At 38.0% G+C, this 18838-nt stretch overlaps 1 protein-coding gene across 1 annotated transcript; it reads right to left on the minus strand.

Annotated features, from left to right (window-relative positions):
- Positions 1-1520: 1520 nt before the first annotated feature.
- Positions 1521-18594, minus strand: chrd (chordin). The gene is made up of 21 exons (XM_051664955.1): positions 18290-18594; positions 15011-15114; positions 14808-14934; positions 14113-14238; positions 13735-13852; positions 13549-13636; positions 12270-12411; positions 12015-12152; positions 10930-11012; positions 9559-9706; positions 7360-7466; positions 6782-7073; positions 6076-6317; positions 5663-5776; positions 5367-5564; positions 5170-5263; positions 3531-3587; positions 3293-3396; positions 2913-3170; positions 2365-2458; positions 1521-2264 (listed from the first exon to the last, which is right to left on the minus strand). The coding sequence occupies exons 1-21, from the start codon at positions 18417-18419 to the stop codon at positions 2200-2202; spliced, it is 2829 nt and encodes a 942-aa protein (XP_051520915.1). The 5' UTR covers positions 18420-18594; the 3' UTR covers positions 1521-2199.
- Between the last annotated feature and the right edge of the window lie 244 nt (positions 18595-18838).

The following is an 18838-nucleotide window of genomic DNA, read 5'->3' on the forward strand; positions in this document are numbered from 1 at the left end:
ACACGTCTGCTTCTTGCATGGCGTCACGTGACACCCCATTTCTACATTTTCAATAAAACATCATTTGGTATGTGATTTGAATTATGGGGACACTAGAAATGTCCTCATAAACCACATTTATAGCATAATACCCTTGTAATTACCAGTTTGTAACCTAAAAAATTGTCCTCGTAAACCACATAAACATGCCCACACATATGCACACACTATCACACACACACGCGCACACACACACACACACACACACACACACGCACACACGCATACACACACGCACACACACACACACACATACATACACACTCTCAAACACACATACACACACACTCACACACACGCATACATACACACATGCACACACTCACACACACACACACACACACACACACACACAATTGACTTTAAGGAATATGGTCAGATTTACTTTATCTCTGTTTAATCACAACTGTAACTTATTTCTTCATGTATTTAGTTTATCATGTAGTGTCTAAATGATTGATATCACACATCTTAATATCATAAACTCTATTAGAATGGATTTATTTCCTATTAACAGGATGTCTATCATTTCCTGTACTGATTGAGACAGTTGGGAATTCTGTAGTTCTCAGGATGTGGGTGATACAGAAGGTCATGTGACTATATAGTGACCTCAGTGTGCCCTCGTAGTGTTCACCGCACCCTACACATTCAGTATAAAATATATGTTGAAGTTCACTTCACTTGACAAAATTCATTCATTTGGAAAGCCCTACAATGTCAAAAAAACACAGAAAACACTTGAGTCACAGTTTTCAGGTGATGACACAATGTAGCTCAATACTTGTTTAAATAAGAATGAATGAGCAAACTTATTTGTAAATATACAGTATGTATTAGCTGTAACTGTAGATTTATACTTGCACATAATTGTCTTTTAAACACTGAAGTGAAAACACTCTGTTCAGAAATACTGTAGTTACTCATGTGGACACAAGAGTATGCTCTTTCTGCACATTTGTAATGTGTGTACAGACTCAAACAAAACTCTGAGTTCAGAACACAGCCTGCCATTTACTTTGAGCTATTTCTGTCACTTCTGTTAGGATGATAGTATGATATTCTGAACATGACATCTGTTATCAAATGATCTTACGGGAGAAACTGAAGCAGACAAACATTTACTAAAGATCAAATACATGTGTGCCAAAGATGTGTGACGTGCATTTGAACTTTGAGTAGTTTCATGAGTACATTCAGTGATGAAACACTGAAGATGAAGGGCGGGATTTGATTTATACAAAGAGAATTGATTGGATTGTGAAAAGTGGGCGTTAAATACCAGGATGGAATCAGTAGTTGGAGGGGAGGAGCTGAAAAATAAGAGGGATTGATGATGTCAGAAGAAAATGAAAGTCATTTCAGAGGTGGAGCAAGTTATTACATTTTGATGAAAGATTAATTTTTCATAAAATAAAAAGACTACGAACATGAATTAAAACAGCATACAGAAACAACATACTTTTATGACAATGTAATTTTACAAAACTTTCTTTATTGATCATAATTAATAAATATGAAATACAAACAATATTCATAATAGTCATCAAAATACTGAAAAAAGCCATAAAATATTACATACCAGCAATCATAAAAACAGACTGACATCAGGTGCAACAGAAATGGGCGGGGCTAACTGTGCATTCTAAACCCCGCCTCCACAACCAAGCCCCACCCATAGAGCAAATCTCCAATCAGATGCATCATAGCCACAGAATGCAGAACAGTCCTTCTGATTGGCTGAGATTTGAGCGTCATATTTGCATACTGAAAGATTTTACTGAGGGTACAAACGGTTATTAATGCTCAAAGATTTTGTGTGTGTCACCAAGTGAGCGAACTGTTCGACAAAGGTTTATTGGTAACAGAATGGATGTTTTGTTCCAAAGTATAAAAAAAAAACCAATTAATCGTATAAAAATAAAACAAACATTTCTGTGAAAAATTCAGTCCAAACGAAATTCAAAGGACTGCAGCAGCTGAGATTCGCTCTCATTTTGTTTTGATCTCTTTCGTCTTCAGAGTCACGTTCTCTCAAACTCTCGTTCTCTTTTGTTCTGGACGTCCTCTCTGTTTCGTTTGTTTGTTGTTGTTGGTGCAGGTGTCCCGTTATGTGAGTCTGAGATGACCTGATCTGAAGAACGCTGAGAAAAGAAGATATCAGTGTCTCCAGCTCTTCTTTTTCTCTGACATCTTCGCCATTTCTTTTTTTTCCATGAAGTCCTCTGTGAAAACAAAGACAGAAAGTGTATTAGTAAATTATGCAGGATTTAGCTAAACTTCTGTAATCCAGCAACATGTCAAAATGTAAAATTGAAAACTTACCTATACACTCAGGACAGCATTTCTCTTCCATGCGGATGGGGTTACTGCAACTCAATAACGGACACTGTTTTCGCTGGCACTTCGTAACTCCGTGCTGTTATAAAAAGAGAACGGCACACGTTAGTTGTGCTATTAAGAATGAAAACAGTGACTCCAGCCAGGTCTCCTAAGCAACCAAATTGGCCCGGTTGCTAGGGAGGGTAGAGTCACATGGGGTAACCTCCTCGTGGTCGGGATTAGTGGTTCTCGCTCTCAATGGGGCGTGTGGTAAGTTGTGTGTGGATCGTGGAGAGTAGCATGAGCCTCCACATGCTGTGAGTCTCCGCGGTGTCATGCACAATGAGTCATGTGATAAGATGCACGGATTGACGGTCTCAGAAGTGGAGGCAACTGAGACTTGTCCTCCGCCACCCGGATTGAGGTGAGTAACCGCACCACCACGTGGACCTACTAAGTAGTGGGAATTGGGCATTCCAAACTTTTCAGGCAGTCCTTAAAACTCAAATAGTGCTACCAATTTATTTCATATAAATAAAAGAAAAACTCACATCACACCAGCAGGTGATACATTTCATCTCCCCAACCAGCGGGACACTCGGGTGCCAGTGTTCGCTATTCTGGTAGTAGTTTTTGCCGAACTTGCAGTGACGCGTTCCATCCGCCTGCATCATTTCGTCATCATCCAGAGGGGGCGTGTCCTCCGCTGGACACTCCTTACAGCAGTCTGAAGGGTTGCGTCTGATTGGTCGGCTACAGGTGAGTGCCGGACACGTCACTTTCTCGCAGTGGACTTCTCCAGTTGAACCCTGTGATGGATGAAAGCAATGACATTAGCTACTAATATTCGTAAAAAAAGGAATATTAACAGTTTACTGCCACAGATAGCCAGAACAAATTCTGGGACATTTTGTACTGTTTGTACACTCACTTTGCAGGTGCACACTGCGCACTTGATGTAGCCGAAAGGAGGAACGAACGGGTGCCACGTTGTGCCAGGTGCGTGCATCTTCTGATCACCTTCAAAATAACAGCCTGAAACAACAAAAAACATTTTACTATACCCTTCAAATCAGTTAGAACATCATTCGCACACTTTAATTTACAGTAACAAAATTCAATTTGATGGAAAATTTTCCAATAGAAATTACATTTGACAAATAACTCACCTTCTGGATTCTCATCAACTTTTTCTACTGGTGCGGTCTCTTTAGTTTCTTTCTTTTCTGTTGAGAGAATTAAAACAAATCTTAAAATGAAGCTTAAAAATGCAAACTTCATTAAACGTTTTTATATGTTAATACATTACTTAGTCCAAGCTAACAACCATAAATGTAAAAAATGTATAAATTGGCCATGTCAATAAAACTGTTTAAGTATGGGGGTCTGGGTATCTCAGCGAGTATTGATACTGACTACCACACCTGGAGTCGTGAGTTCGAATCCAGGGTGTGCTGAGTGACTCCAGCCAGGTCTCCTAAGCAACCAAATTGGCCTGGTTGCTAGGGAGGGTAGAGTCACATGAGGTAACCTCCTCGTGGTCGCTATAATGTGGTTCTCGCTCTCGGTGGGGTGCGTGGTGAGTTGAGCGTGGATGTCGTGGAGAATAGCGTGAAGCCTCCACACGCGCTACTTCTCCGCGGTAACGCGCTCAACATGTCATGTGATAAGATGCGTGGACTGACGGTCTCAGACGCGGAGACAACTGAGATTCGTCCTCCGCCACCCGGATTGAGGTGAGTAACCGCGCCACCATGAGGACTTAGAGCGCATTGGGAATTGGGCATTCCAAATTGAAAAAAATAAAAATAAATAAATATATATATATATAAAATCTTTCTTTTTATTTTGTTAGCTAAATTTAATATTCATAAGCAGAAATGTGCACACTTGTCCCCAACGCTCCATATTTTCGGTGTAGAATAAAAAATGTTATGCTTTTTTACATAATTATTTTAAATAGTTCTGTTAGTCAATTACAATTTGTAATCGATTTAATTGCATAATGTGTTAAATTATTTGCATATATCAATATTTACGAGAAAAGGCCAGATAAAAAAAGATAATTCAGAATATAATGATTAAAATAATTATACATATATTTTAAAATAAATGTAATAATTCATCTAATTCAGATACAATACATCATTTACATGTATATAGAGAAATTAAGCATTAATATATCTAAAATACAAAATGTGACTTAAAAGTTATTTCCATATTATTGAACATAACCCTATTATTGGCCTTATTCTGTTTGAGAGATGTTTAACTGCTGGTCGATGTACTCATGCGTCAGACGGATGCTTTTGGAGCATCCCCTTGCATTGGTTGCGTTGCATTTCACTAGTTTTTAGCATCTCTAGTCATGAGCACTGTGTTTTTAGGATGCTGTGTCAAGTTAAACATACTTAAAACTTTGAAAAATGCATCTCGATATTCCTGAATTCTGTTGTGCTTCGTTCAGCTGTCTTTGAGCGAAAAAGTGTGTCTGTGGAAGACTGTGTTGCCTGTACAGCTGGAGTCGCACTGACTGCCCCCTACTGCAATCAAGGTAATATACTGAGCTTGAATTGCTCCTTTATTATGGAATTTACGTACGGATCCATGAAATGATTCATTGTGTTCATATTTTTAACATGTTAGGGGGGTCTGGGTAGCTCAGTGAGTATTGACGCTGACTACCACCCCTGGAGTCGCGAGTTTGAATCCAGGGCGTGCTGAGTGACTCCAGCCAGGTCTATTGCACTAAATAAAATTTTGCGTTCAATCCACAGTCCTAATTTTTACACAATATTTGAGACTCACCATCACAGACGGGGCAGCACTGGTCATCGGGCTGGACGGTGTGAGGACACGAGAGTGCAGGACAGATCACAGGGTCACAGATCACTGTTTTCTTCTACAGGGAGTAAAACATTTCATGCACAAAATTAACACACAAGTCCAGTCAAATACAAAAGAGATGGAAATGCAAACTATACCCATATGTGTGTGTGTGTTACCTGGCAGATGCAACTAAAGCAGGCGTTGTACTGCGGCGTCCACTGCGATCCGTGAGCGTGATGTTCTCCTTCAAAGAAACATGTGTGTGGGTCTTTCTTCAGTTCTGACGGGTCACGAACGAACACGAGGTCATCAAACTCCATCTCCTCAACCACCTCACTGCGGGACCCGAACTCACAGCTGTTAGGAACGTGAATCTGTGAAAAAGGACAGATCGATAATAATTAGCTTTGTATAAAAACATTAGAAGTCTATAATATATCCTTAAAAGTAAAGTAAATGTCTGTGTACTCACACGTCCTCGTATTTCTCCTCTTGGGTTGATTTTGGTGCTGACCTGAATATAAGCTGTGCCCTTGTCCAAATGTCTCAATAAATCAAGACTTATATCCCTCAACACACCCTGAGCCTGAGAGACAGACAGACAGAGAGAGAGACAGTTCAAACACAGAATTGAACATCTTTGGACTGCAAACGCATATCTGGTCTCAGTTTGTGAGAGAATCCGCCCGCTTTATATAAACATACAATTCCCTGCAAGGATTTTAATAAATAACAGCAGAAGTGTGTTTGTTGTTTCTGGCATGATGACGCTGGAGCAGCCAAAGCAAACACACTTTTATTGTCCTGCAATCATGTCGTTTATATTATAATCAGGTGTGAATTATGTTGAAGTTTGAGCTTGTTTCCTGGTGTTTATTTGTTTACCTGTTGACCGTAGAAGCCAGTGAGAAGTCTCTTGTGATTGGTGGCTGAGTCGTCCATCTCAACGATCTCGGCTAATCCGTGCAGGTGGGCATTGATGGTGGCATCTTCGCTCTGGCTGAGGCCGTTAACGACAATCTCATAGTGCAGATGACACTGATTGTCCACCGAGACCCACGCGTGACCGCCTGCACCGGTACGAACCGGAGGAGACACGAACTGACCCGCCAGAGGAACTGGAAGCTCTAGAGAGACGGATTCCATTTTTTTTTTTTTTTTAATTACATAAGTAATGACAATTAACCCAACACATAATCTTTGAAAACAAGTCTTAATATTTTCAGTAAATTTATCTTGATTTAAGGACCTTAAGAAAATGATTAAACCACGTAAACCATGTAAAAAAAATGCTTTTACCTCGAATACTTTTCATTAGCATAAATTATCCATAAAATAGATTGAGAATGGATTACCTCTTACCAATAAAATTTAATAAATAAATATATAAAAACATAATTCATTTTCTTAATTTATAATATGGACAACTAGACCTAAAATAGTATAACATTCCCATATTTTGAATTTTGGTGGTATTGTTGTTTGGCATTTTTTATATAATGCATATATATATATATATATATATATATATATACTGTATATAACTATAGTAATTTTTCATCTTTAAATCTGTATCTAGTCTCTCTCTTACCGTGTCGGCGTGCGTCCAGTCCGTTGTACAGCAGCGTTCGTATCTGTCCGCGTAACTCGCCCTCGGGCTGTTCGGCTGTCGCGATATTGATGAACAGTTCGTTCTGTAGCAGCATGTGAATGTGCCGAGCCTCCACACGACTGCAGCTGCCTGCCGCTCGCCCGCTGCCCTGCTCCTCTGTCGCAGAATAATCTGCCGTGACGTCGTAAAGCACGCTGCGTTTACTGCGTCGCCGTGGTTTCATCTCGATAGTCACGCCAACCACCGTGCTGGTCAGACCCGCCACCAGCACCTGTGAATGAGATCGGAACAAATTAATCATTCGACTGAACTGATATCATTATGACAAACATAATATTTGTCAATTATATTACTTGATATAATTGTGTAACCACAAAGTAATTACACAATTAAATCACAAAATAATTATTGTATTTTCAGTGTCTCAGCTTCACATTTGCACTCTTAGCAGCAGGAAAATCTTGACAATATTATACAACTTTTCACACTTTTTCATACTTTTCACAATTAGTGAAACCCCTTTTACATCTATACTGTAAATATATTATGGTAAATACCTGGTAATCCAGAGAGCCGTTGTGATGTAATGTGAAAACTGCTGACCCAACGCCACCTGTTTTTCCAGGAGCCAAAGCAGAGCCGCTGGACATCACACTCTGAAGAGCTGAAAAAAAAAAGACAGCAAAAGAGTTTAATTTTTTTAATTTAATAATTAATTAATTATTATTATTATTTTTTTAAGTTTAAGTTTCACCAAATTAATTTTCCTAAATTCCTCTTGAAATAAAAAAAGTAAAAATACAGTGACACGAGTGAGAGAACAAGGAAAGCAATAACGACAGAGACTCTTGCATGAAAGAAGGTGAATGTAATCTAGTCCAGAGAGACTCAAACAATCACCGACACATCGAAATGAGACCCACATGAGCTCGTGCAGGGTCAAAGGTCAGGGCTAGAATGACGTAATGCCCAGAAAATGAAGACCAACACATAAATAGAGAAGAACAATTTGAAAATTTGAGAGAAAGAAAGAAAGAAAAAGGGGGAAAAGAAAGAAAGAAAAGAAAGTAAGAGAGAAAGGAGAAAGAAAGAAAAGAAAGGTAAAAGAAAAAAGAAAAGAAAGAAATAAAGGAGAGAGAAAGAAAGGAGAAATAAAGAAAGAAAAAGAGGGAAAAAATGAAGAAAGAAAAGGTGAAAGAAAAAGAGGGAAAAAAGAAAGAAAGAAAGAATAAAGAAATAAAAGAAAGAAATAAAAGAGTAAGAAAGAAAGCAGAAAGAAAGAAAGACAGAAAGAAAGAAAGAAAGGAGAAAGACAGGAGAAAGAAAAAGAAAGAAAGAAAGAAAGGAGAAAGAAAGGAGAGAGAAAGAAAGACAGAAAGAAAGAAAGGAGAAAGAAAGAAAGACAGAAAGAAAGAAAGAAAGGAGAAAGACAGGAGAAAGAAAAAGAAAGAAAGAAAGAAAGGAGAAAGAAAGGAGAGAGAAAGAAAGACAGAAAGAAAGAAAGGAGAAAGAAAGAAAGAAAGAAAGAAGAAAGGAGAAAGAAAGAAAGAAAGGAGAAAGAAAGAAAGAAAGAAAGAAAGAAAGAAAGAAAGGAGAGAGAAAGAAAGACAGGAGAAAGAAAAAGAAAGAAAGAAAGAAAGAAAGGAGAAAGAAAGAAAGAAAGAAAGGAGAAAGGAGAAAGAAAGAAAGAAAGGAGAAAGAAAGAAAGAAAGAAGAAAGGAGAAAGAAAGAAAGAAAGAAAGAAAGAAAGAAGAAAGAAAGAAAGAAAGAAAGGAGAAAGAAAGAAAGAAAGGAGAAAGAAAGGAAGAAAGGAGAAAGAAAGACAGAAAGAAAGAAAGAAAGAAGGAGAAAGAAAGAAAGAAAGGAGAAAGAAAGAAAGAAAGAAAGAAAGAAAGAAAGGAGAGAGAAAGAAAGACAGGAGAAAGAAAAAGAAAGAAAGAAAGAAGAAAGGAGAAAGAAAGAAAGAAAGAAAGAAAGAAAGAAAGAAAGAAAGACGGGAGAAATAAAGAAAGAAAGGAGAAAGACAGGAGAAAGAAAGAAAGAAAAGAAAGGAAGACAGAAAGAAAGAAAGAAAGAAAGGAGAGAGAAAGAAAGGAGAAAGACAGGAGAAAGAAAGAAAGAAAAGAAAGGAAGACAGAAAGAAAGAAAGAAAGAAAGAAAGGAAAAAGAAAGAAAGATGGCAGTGGTCAGAGTGTGAGTTGTTCAGGATGGTTTGGGTTTGAATTCTTCACACATCACGTCAAACTGTTATAATGCTGCAGCTGGAATCAGACAGCAGAAGAACGCCAGTGCAGTGCGACCTTGGCAGCGCCTGCCAGTGTGTGTGTGTGTGTGTGTGTGTGTGTGTTACTGTGGACACAAGAGGCCTCACAGACACGTGAGTCAAGCACACACAGAAAATCTTGTTTAATCTAGAGTCCCAAACGGAACGACCAAGAAACCAATCCTACAATATTTGAACTTTGACCGTTAGCCTCTCGTGCACAAGCGTAATCCTAAATCATTTGAATTACAATTACATTTTGGCTTGAAAAAATCCCCAAGATGACTTATGCATGAAACAAAGATGAAATATAACAAGTAATATGCAATAAATGTATCTAATGAGAATCATGAGTTCAGGTCTGTTGTTTTGGGGTCATCTTTAAATTCAGTACACTTTAAATTCACTTTAAGCCGATATAACAGTCTTTAAGTCTGTGCATGTACTGATGAAGTGACTTATAATGTGGCTGAAGTTGATTGGCTGCACTCACTGTCACATGATCTTTTGCCAGAAATGTATCCTGAGATCTGATGGGGGTTTTGACCTTCCGTTTCAACGGTGATCTGCAGGTGCCCACGAGACAACCAGAAGAGTTCCCGACTGTTGAGATCCGACATAACTTCAGCAAAGTCCGTGTCCTGCACACACACACACACACACACACACACACACACACAGAGAGAGACAGGTGAGAATGCATGTTTTTAAAGTTTATAATCGCTCCGGAAATGTCTGGAATCTCCAGAGAGAAGAAATATTTGACAACATGCAAACAACACACACCCAGAGTAAATATACACACTGAAAAAAACACAAACACACACACACTTTGACAACAAAGTGAGAAGCAAATGTTTGGTGGATAAAGATTGATTGACAGGGTGAAAGCATGTATGTGTGTGTGTGCGTGTGCGCAGGGCGAACTGGCCATAGGGAGAACCAGGACTTTTCCCGGTGGGCCTGCTGCGAAACGGGGCCACCGTGTTGCGACAGGCTGAAGAGGACAGCTGTGTTTGTTTGCGTGTGTGCATGGGTGTGTGTGCGCGTGTGTTTGTGTGCGTGTTTATCTGTGTGTTTATGTGTTTGTGTGCATGTTTGTGTTTGTGTGTTTGTGTGCATGTTTGTGTTTGTGTGTGTATGTGTGAGTGTGTGCATGTTTGTGTGTGTGTGCATGTGTGTGTGCATGTGTGCGTGTTTGTGTGCATGTTTGTGTGTGTGTGTGTGTGTGTGCGTTTGTGTGTGCATGTTTGTGTGTGTGTGTGTGTGTGCGCGTGTGTTTGTGTGCGTGTTTATCTGTGTGTTTATGTGTTTGTGTGCATGTTTGTGTTTGTGTGTGTATGTGTCTGTGTGTGCATGTTTGTGTGTGTGTGCATGTTTGTGTGTGTGTGTGTGTGTGTGTGTGTGCGCGTGTGTTTGTGTGCATGTTTATCTGTGTGTTTATGTGTTTGTGTGCATGTTTGTGTTTGTGTGCATGTTTGTGTTTGTGTGTGTATGTGTGTGTGTGTGCATGTTTTTGTGTGTGTGTGTGTGTGTGTGCGTTTGTGTGTGCATGTTTGTGTGTGTGTGTGTGTGTTTGTGTGTGTGTGCGCGTGTGTTTGTGTGCATGTTTATCTGTGTGTTTATGTGTTTGTGTGCATGTTTGTGTTTGTGTGCATGTTTGTGTTTGTGTGTATGTGTGTGTGTGCATGTGTGCGTGTTTGTGTGCATGTTTGTGTGTGTGTGCATGTTTGTGTGCATGTTTGTGTGTGTGTGTGTGTGCGTTTGTGTGTGCATGTTTGTGTGTGTGTGTGTGTGTGTGCGTTTGTGTGTGCATGTTTGTGTGTGTGTGTGTGTGTGTGTGTGTGTGTGTGTTAGAACTCACGTCTGCAGAGATATTTGCTCGTATTTCTCTCAGCAGGTGTTGTCGGTACATCAATGTCACTTTCACTGGCACCTTTACAGAGGCTAAAAAATAAAATAAAGACATTAAATTATCATTAATTAAATTTTCCATTTTTCATTCTCAGTGGCAGTGCGGTTGTATGTTACTGTGTGAATATTATTATTGTTATCACCAAAAATGACTTTCAAAACTGAATATACAGATCCAGACAAAACACTTAATCTATAATGAAAACAAAATTGCATGTAAAGTTATACATTCTTCTTCTTATTCACTGTTTATTGTTGTTCAATATCTTGCCATTTTCATACTTCATTTACTTCACTGACCGAATTTGAATAGAATTTTCATGTTTGCAAAATGAATGATTTGTAACAAAATGCTTACTCTAAGTCTTATCTGTGTAACACCATGGTCAGGTTTGACTGCAAACATTAAAACAACTCTAAACTTATTAGAAAATTATAGTCATTGATAATATCTAAATATAAATCCAAATTCGTAACTTGTGATAATATGTAGAAATGAACTTTGTTACAACATTGGTCTACAGTGACCAGGCAGCATGTGTATTGCTGCACCATCTACTGGTTATAACTGTAATTTCATGTAAATGTAAATGTTGTTTTTTTTCCCAACAGATGCTACAAACACATTTTATATTTTCTTATTATTTCAGTTTAATGCAGTGTATGCATTTTATTAAGTGAAAGTAATATGAAATGTGTTTATTTTATATAAAATTAAATGGTGTAATTTAGTCATTTAGAGGTCTATTAGGTCTAAATACTATAAAATTCCAAAAGAAATGCATACGTTTAGTGTTATTACTTTAGTGAAGTCAGTTTTATTACATTTCTTTAAAAGAAATAAAATAATTAAAACTGATAAAACTGTATCTGGTCAAATTTGACCGGGAATACCAAGAATGTCAGTCTGCAATGAAGACTGTACAAGGGCTAAACTGGCATAATAAAATAACAAATGAAATCACATTCATTATAAAGTAAGTAGAATCATGGCTGTGCGTGTGTGCGCGCGCGTGTGTGTGTGTGTGTACTCACCTTTCTCTGTGTGTGGAATGAGTCCTTGCAGTATCAGGATGAAATGCAGATTGTTTTCTGTGTCACTGAGAGTCAACATGGCGATTCCACCCATCCCAGAATGCACGTCTTCAGATGTCAGAATTGCACTGAACGTTTCTGTCCAACAAACAGCAGGAAATAAAGTTAAACTCAAAATAAAACGAATATTCTGATATGTATTTTGAGTGACATTTAGTTTTGATGAATATACAGTTACAGCACACACACACTCACCTGCAAACAGCGCTCTGTGTTTGATGATTTTGCCCTGTATCTCCTCCTTCCTGTTGTCAGCAGTTGTCATGGAAACATGGAGCTGCTCCGCCTCCAGTTGACGGATTTGGGACTTCAGAAGATTCTTCCAAATTCCACAAATCTGCAAACACACATACAAAGTTAAAGATCTGAAGAAGTACCAGCACACATATACTGTGTGACAGACAGACAAATAGATAGACAGACAGACAGAAAGACAGAAAGAGAGACAGACAAACAGAAAGACAGAAAGATAGACAGACAAACAGATATATAGACTGACAGACAGATAGACAGACAAACAGATAGATAGACTGACAGACAGATAGACAGATATATAGACTGACAGATAGACAGACAAACAGATATATAGACAGACAGAGAGACAGATAGACAAACAGATATATAGACAGACAGACAGACAAACAGATATAAATTATAGACTGACAGACAGACAAATAGATATATAGACAGATAGACAGACAAACAGATATATAGACAGACAGACAGACAAACAGATATATAGACAGACAGACAGACAAATAGATATATAGACAGATAGACAGACAAACAGATATATAGACAGATAGGCAGACAAACAGATATATAGACAGACAGATAGGCAGACAGATGGACAAACAGATATATAGACAGACAGATGGACAAACAGATATATAGACTGACAGACAGACAGACAGATAGGCAGACAAACAGATATATAGACAGACAGATAGGCAGACAGATGGACAAACAGATATATAGACTGACTGACAGACAGACAGACAAACAGATATATAGACAGACAGATAGGCAGACAGATGGACAAACAGATATATAGACTGACAGACAGATAGGCAGACAAACAGATATATAGACAGACAGATAGGCAGATAGATGGACAAACAGATATATAGACTGACAGACAGACAGACAGACAAACAGATATACAGACAGACAGATAGACAGACAGAAAAACGTATATACAGACTGACAGACAGAGAGATGGGCAGACAGACAGACAGACAAATAGATATATAGACAGACAGACAGATAGATAGACAGACAGAGACAGACAAATAGATATATAGACTGACAGACAGACAGATAGGAAGACAGACAGACAGAGACAGACAGACAAACAGACAGATAGACAGACAGAGACAGACAGACAGACAAATAGATATATAGACAGACAGACAGACAGACAGACAGATAGACAGACAGATAGACAGACAGATAGACAGTTAGTCATGCTCACCATGTCCGTCTCTGTCCGTGGAACTCTGAACTCAAGCGCTGTGTTTCCATCGGAATCAAGGAACGTGATGACACTCGGTCTGCTCATCCTGAAACAGACGAATGTGTGAAATTATGGAAGTGGAGAGAGAGACTAGTTTGACCCATTGACATCACATGTGTTCTCATGTGTGTGTGTGTGTGTTACCTCTGATATGTAATAGAGAACGTCAGGCTCGTTCGAGTGAGTGTGAAACGTGCTCGTGCGACGCCACTTGAACTCGGCAGCCAAGAGTCCTTTGAACCCGTCAACAATGCCACAAAATCTAGAGAAACAACAAATCCATTTCATCAGGCTTAATTCAACTTGATCATTTAATTGTGTAAAGATCTAGACGTGTGAGAACAAAATGAACCTTAGTCAGGGCAGACACCATATTAAATTACTCTTCAGGGAATATGGGCCAAAAATATTGATGACATCATCGTGCACTCATGGCCATTTGTGTCACATTAAATATGACGTCTCCCCATTACAAATGTGTTTGTGCACCTGCATGTGCTAAAGAGACAGAAAGTGTCTCACCTGTCCTGCTGTCTTTGTTGCTGGTGTCTTCAGAGCTGATGTATGATCTGTCATTATAAGACTTGTGCAGATCATCCTCTTTCTCCTGGAAGATCTCAAACAAAGACTCCTTCCTGTCCGAGTCACCTGTAACCACAGAAACCACCAGCTTAGAATGATGTCACTTAGGGCATGTACACACTGACGGAGCGTTTGATGAGTAGCCTGGAAAAGCGTACAGAAACTTCCGAACTCACCATCATCCATAAAGATGAGCGACTTTATAAATGTTTAATAACGTAAGAGAGTTACGATGCCAGTCAAAGTACATGATGATGAAGTATGCCGGCACGTTTTGTGTCAAGTTTTCAAGTACTTTTGAAAAGCTAAGACGTGAACTTGGCGACTACCGATACAGCAAAGTGTTTGTCATAAGATGTGTGTGTACGATCCCAGACCACCCTGCTCTGCTCAAACATGAGCCAATACTCCATCAATCCCTGTTCTCTTTCATTCCTCATCCATCTGTCCACGAAAAATAGTGCCAGCCAAAAGTTTCCATCATTCTCTCACACACAAGCACACTGTTTTCCCGTATAACGGTGTGACATTCCAAAACGCTGGACTGTGTTTCCATTTGTTAAGTCTCACCAGACATAGAAAAACACACACATCTGTGTGTGCATTCTGTCTGTGTGTGTGTGTGTGTGTTTTACCTTTTGGACACGTTTTACAGCACTGTCCTGGGAGCAGGACAGGGTCATTGCAGGTCAGTTCAGGACAGTCTTGTTTCATATTCCGACAGCTCACCTTTCCAAACACCTTTCCACGGCGACTTCTCTGCTGCTCAGAGAGAAAGATGCTTAGAATTCCTATGAACACACAACTGAAGTGTTTGTGTATGTGTGTAAGGCCTTACCGGTTCACAGTGACACATAACGCAGTGCATTACGCCAAACGGTTCACCAAGATCCGGGTGCCACATGTCCTCCAGGGAATAAAAGCGTCCACCGAAGGAGCAACCTTTAGGAAAATAAACAAACGCAACATGTGATTTTCTGGCATGCACAGACATTTCTAGTGTGAATATTGAAAGAAATAGTTCACTAACCCCCTCTTTTTTCATACTTTCATACAAGTCATACTTGTTTGGAACAGCATGAGGGTGAGTAAATGATGTCGGAATTTTCATGTTTGGGTGAACTATCGCTTTAATTTTGTGGCTGGAACCTGAATGTGTACAAATCAGTTTCAAAAGCATGTTTCTGAGCCAGACATTCAGGAACATGACTTTACTTGGACAATAACAAGCAGCAAATATGATTTCATCTCTCCTAATGAAATCATACACCCACATCAGACAGCAGCGCTGGTAACCAAAACATGTCTTTTGCTTTGTTTTGATGAGAGAATGAGAGATTCGAGTACATTTGGAGTTAAAACGTTTATGGCATCTGGAATGGGGCCAGTTATCATCAGTTGCAGTTTACTGCCTCCTTTTATAGAGCGAGACTATTAAACAATTTATTGTTAAGCTAAACACACACTCAAAGACACACGCATAAACTGTAATATGACCATGTAGAGGCCAATCAGAAAGAAATGTCTTTGAAATGCAGCTTGTCCCATTTCATCAAAGTCTGTTTCCAAGATTCTTCGCTGATATAAGAATAAACTAATTTTGCAAAATTATCTATTTCTAGTGACTTTCTATAGAAAGCATCTTTAATAGCTCTAAAGGTTATGCCAGGAATCTTCTTATCAAGAACCATTCTTGGCTGTACGTGGTTCTTTGGAGAGTAAAAGCATTCTTCATTGAACTTTTTTCTTCTTCTTTGAAGTAAATATAGCAGAAAATATTAAGTATTTTAAGTAAATACTAACTAATAATATTTACTTAATATTAAGAAATATAGAATAATATATATTATTATTATAAAGAATACATAATAATATTTACTTGATAGTAAGAAATATAGAATAATATATATTATTAAGAAGTATTAAGTACATATTAAGAACATTTTAAATATTAAGTAAATATAACAGAAAGTATTTTCTACATTGAATAAGTTAGTTTAAGCGTGAACTTGAAAATATTATGTAAATTCTACATTTGTACTCAATTCAAACGTAAAAATTAATGCTCTAGCTCAGTGGTTCTCAAATTTGCTTTGATGAACGCACCCCTACTTCATTCCCTTCCCTTGCTCTCAGCGCCCCCTGGCATCCTTTGAACGCCCATTGGAGGGGTGGAACCGCCCCGTTAAGAACCCCTGCTCTAGCTTATAAGTAAATATTATCTATGATTGTTTATCTTTACAATGCGTCATCCTGTATCACTCCTAAAGTAGAAAACCTAGTCATATTTACTCACTAATTTGAGTAAATTTCACAGGTACATAAAATAAGTAAATTTTACTTAACTTTTCAATGCTGGTATTCCCAGCATGCACGGTTTCACTGTTTGCAAATATTTACTCTGTTTTATTTTTGATTTTGTTGTTACATTTGGTAACTTCTTGTTTTGTGAAGTCTGATGTTCATTTTCTACTCAAAATTACCTGTTCATGATCAAAAAAATGATCTGTTGATTGTTACCGTCATCGTGTTCTATCGCCATTAAAGCACGGTGATGGTGACTAATGGACAGCCGCACGCATAAGCTTCTGTGTCTTGTGGTACATGATTAAGGATGTTTAAAACCCCTTGAAATGCTAGTACGCTTTTAAAAGTATGGCTTTTAAATTGCTTAAGTAAAATGTACAAACAAAAAGTGAGTAAAATGTACTTAAAACAGAGTATTGCAAAGTAAACTTTACTTGAGAATTTCCAATTACAGCCAACCAGAATAGTGAGTAGCCTTTACTTGAAAACATGGTCTGTTAAATTTACTAGCAATTTCTGTGCGGAAATTGTTTACTAGTTTTTTTTAAGTAAACCTCACCCCAGTTTTATTTTTTCAGTGTTGATGTTTCATTATATGTTTTTAAGATCAGTGTACTTGGATTTCTGGGTTTTTCAAAGCACAAAAACATGGATGCTTCCCTGAAGAACTAGATAATTTAAAGATCTTTGTGGAAGTTTAAATGGCATTCCAATAAAATTACACTGTAGAACCTACACTGTAAAAAATATTCGTAATTTTAACGGTAAAAGACTGTAAAAATGCTACAGTAAAAAAAAAAAAAAATTAACTGGTTAACAGGTAGTTACCTTAAAATATACTGTAATTTTTTTAAAATATATTTAAAAAGACAATACATGTAATTTTACAGTAAAAAAAAAAATTACAATTAGTATTTTTTTTAAATGTAAAAAGTATGATTTTCTGTATAATTAACAGTAAAAATGTATATTATGTTTAACAAGAGAGTACATGTACTTTTTATGGTAAATTATTGTTAAAAATTACTATAAAAATAATAATCGGGCGTTCCCAGAATTCCCTGCGTTACCCATCATATTGCATTATATTTTATGGGAATAGTTATGTTTCTTCTTATTTTTAATATCAGTTATGTACATTGGGGTGTTCTGTGTTATATCTGATGTAGTTTAGTTAATGTTTACTGCATTATCTGTGTTACCCTGATGGTGTTTAGTGTTTGTGTGAGTGACACTGAGCACTGTCTCGTGTGTCTTGGGCATTGCTCCAGGAAGAGCATGTATTGATGAACTTCATGTCATCATGTGCCCTTCTGTCATTACTACGGTGATTAACAATACATTATAAAGTGAAAGCAGATTTGTACAGTTTCAGAAGGTTATTCGCCTATATCAAGTTTATTACTTGATCATATAAACGATGTTAATACACAGTAAAATATACAGGCATCAAAATTACATCACGTAAAGCTTAAAACGTGGTTACGTATTTTTACTGTGAATTTCTGGCAACCACAGCTGCCGGCTTTTTACTGTAAATTTAACCGGATTTTTTTTACAGGACAGAAAAAAGTGGCTATTGATAAGGAGAACCAGTGACGAACCTTGTAGGGTTCTTGAGATAGCTATATGGCTCTTCTAAGATTAACAAAGTTCTTGATGTTTCATTATATTTTATTAGTTCTAAATTGGAACGTTTATTTAATCTCCAAAGAGTCATTTAGAACCTCTAGATTGAGTGTTTGAGCTGAAAGGGTTCTTTGTACGTTATGTTATATTCATCCTTTATTTGTAAGAGTGTCACACTTACCGGATAATCCTTTCGATATCATTGGTTCTCTCTCGGGTTGGATGGGCAGTGCTGGTGTTTTGAGTCTCGAACCCTGAGCCGATGCGACCGATGCGCAGCCGACAATCCACAGCAGCCGCAGCGCCTCCATCACCTCAGAGTAAATCCTTCTTCTTCACCACAAGATCAATAGATAATAATAAGGAAATAATTCAATAATCTTCGTTGTCACTCAATGCGAGTCTCTCCTCAGACTGAGCTCTCCAGTGAAAAGATCAAATCTCCCTGACTTCAGTGGTTTATATCGCGACGCGTCAGAGCGCGAGTTGCGCGTGTGCCTGTACCCTCTAAGGAGCGGGACGCGCTTTTATACAGAGCTCGTGAAGGGGCGGGACGGAACCTTAGATGCCCCCAAAACACAACCTTTAATGATTTGAATGGCTTTAAACTGTTTATCTTTTCCTCTCATCATTTTTAAAACTTTTTTCTCTATTACGCTCATAAAAATAAACGTTACTAGCCTATTAGAGCCAAAAAGATCAAAAATAGCCTAACAATAATAATAATAGG

This window comes from Myxocyprinus asiaticus, chromosome 31 (genome assembly GCF_019703515.2).
Source record: "Myxocyprinus asiaticus isolate MX2 ecotype Aquarium Trade chromosome 31, UBuf_Myxa_2, whole genome shotgun sequence".
Lineage (NCBI taxonomy): Eukaryota > Metazoa > Chordata > Actinopteri > Cypriniformes > Catostomidae > Myxocyprinus > Myxocyprinus asiaticus.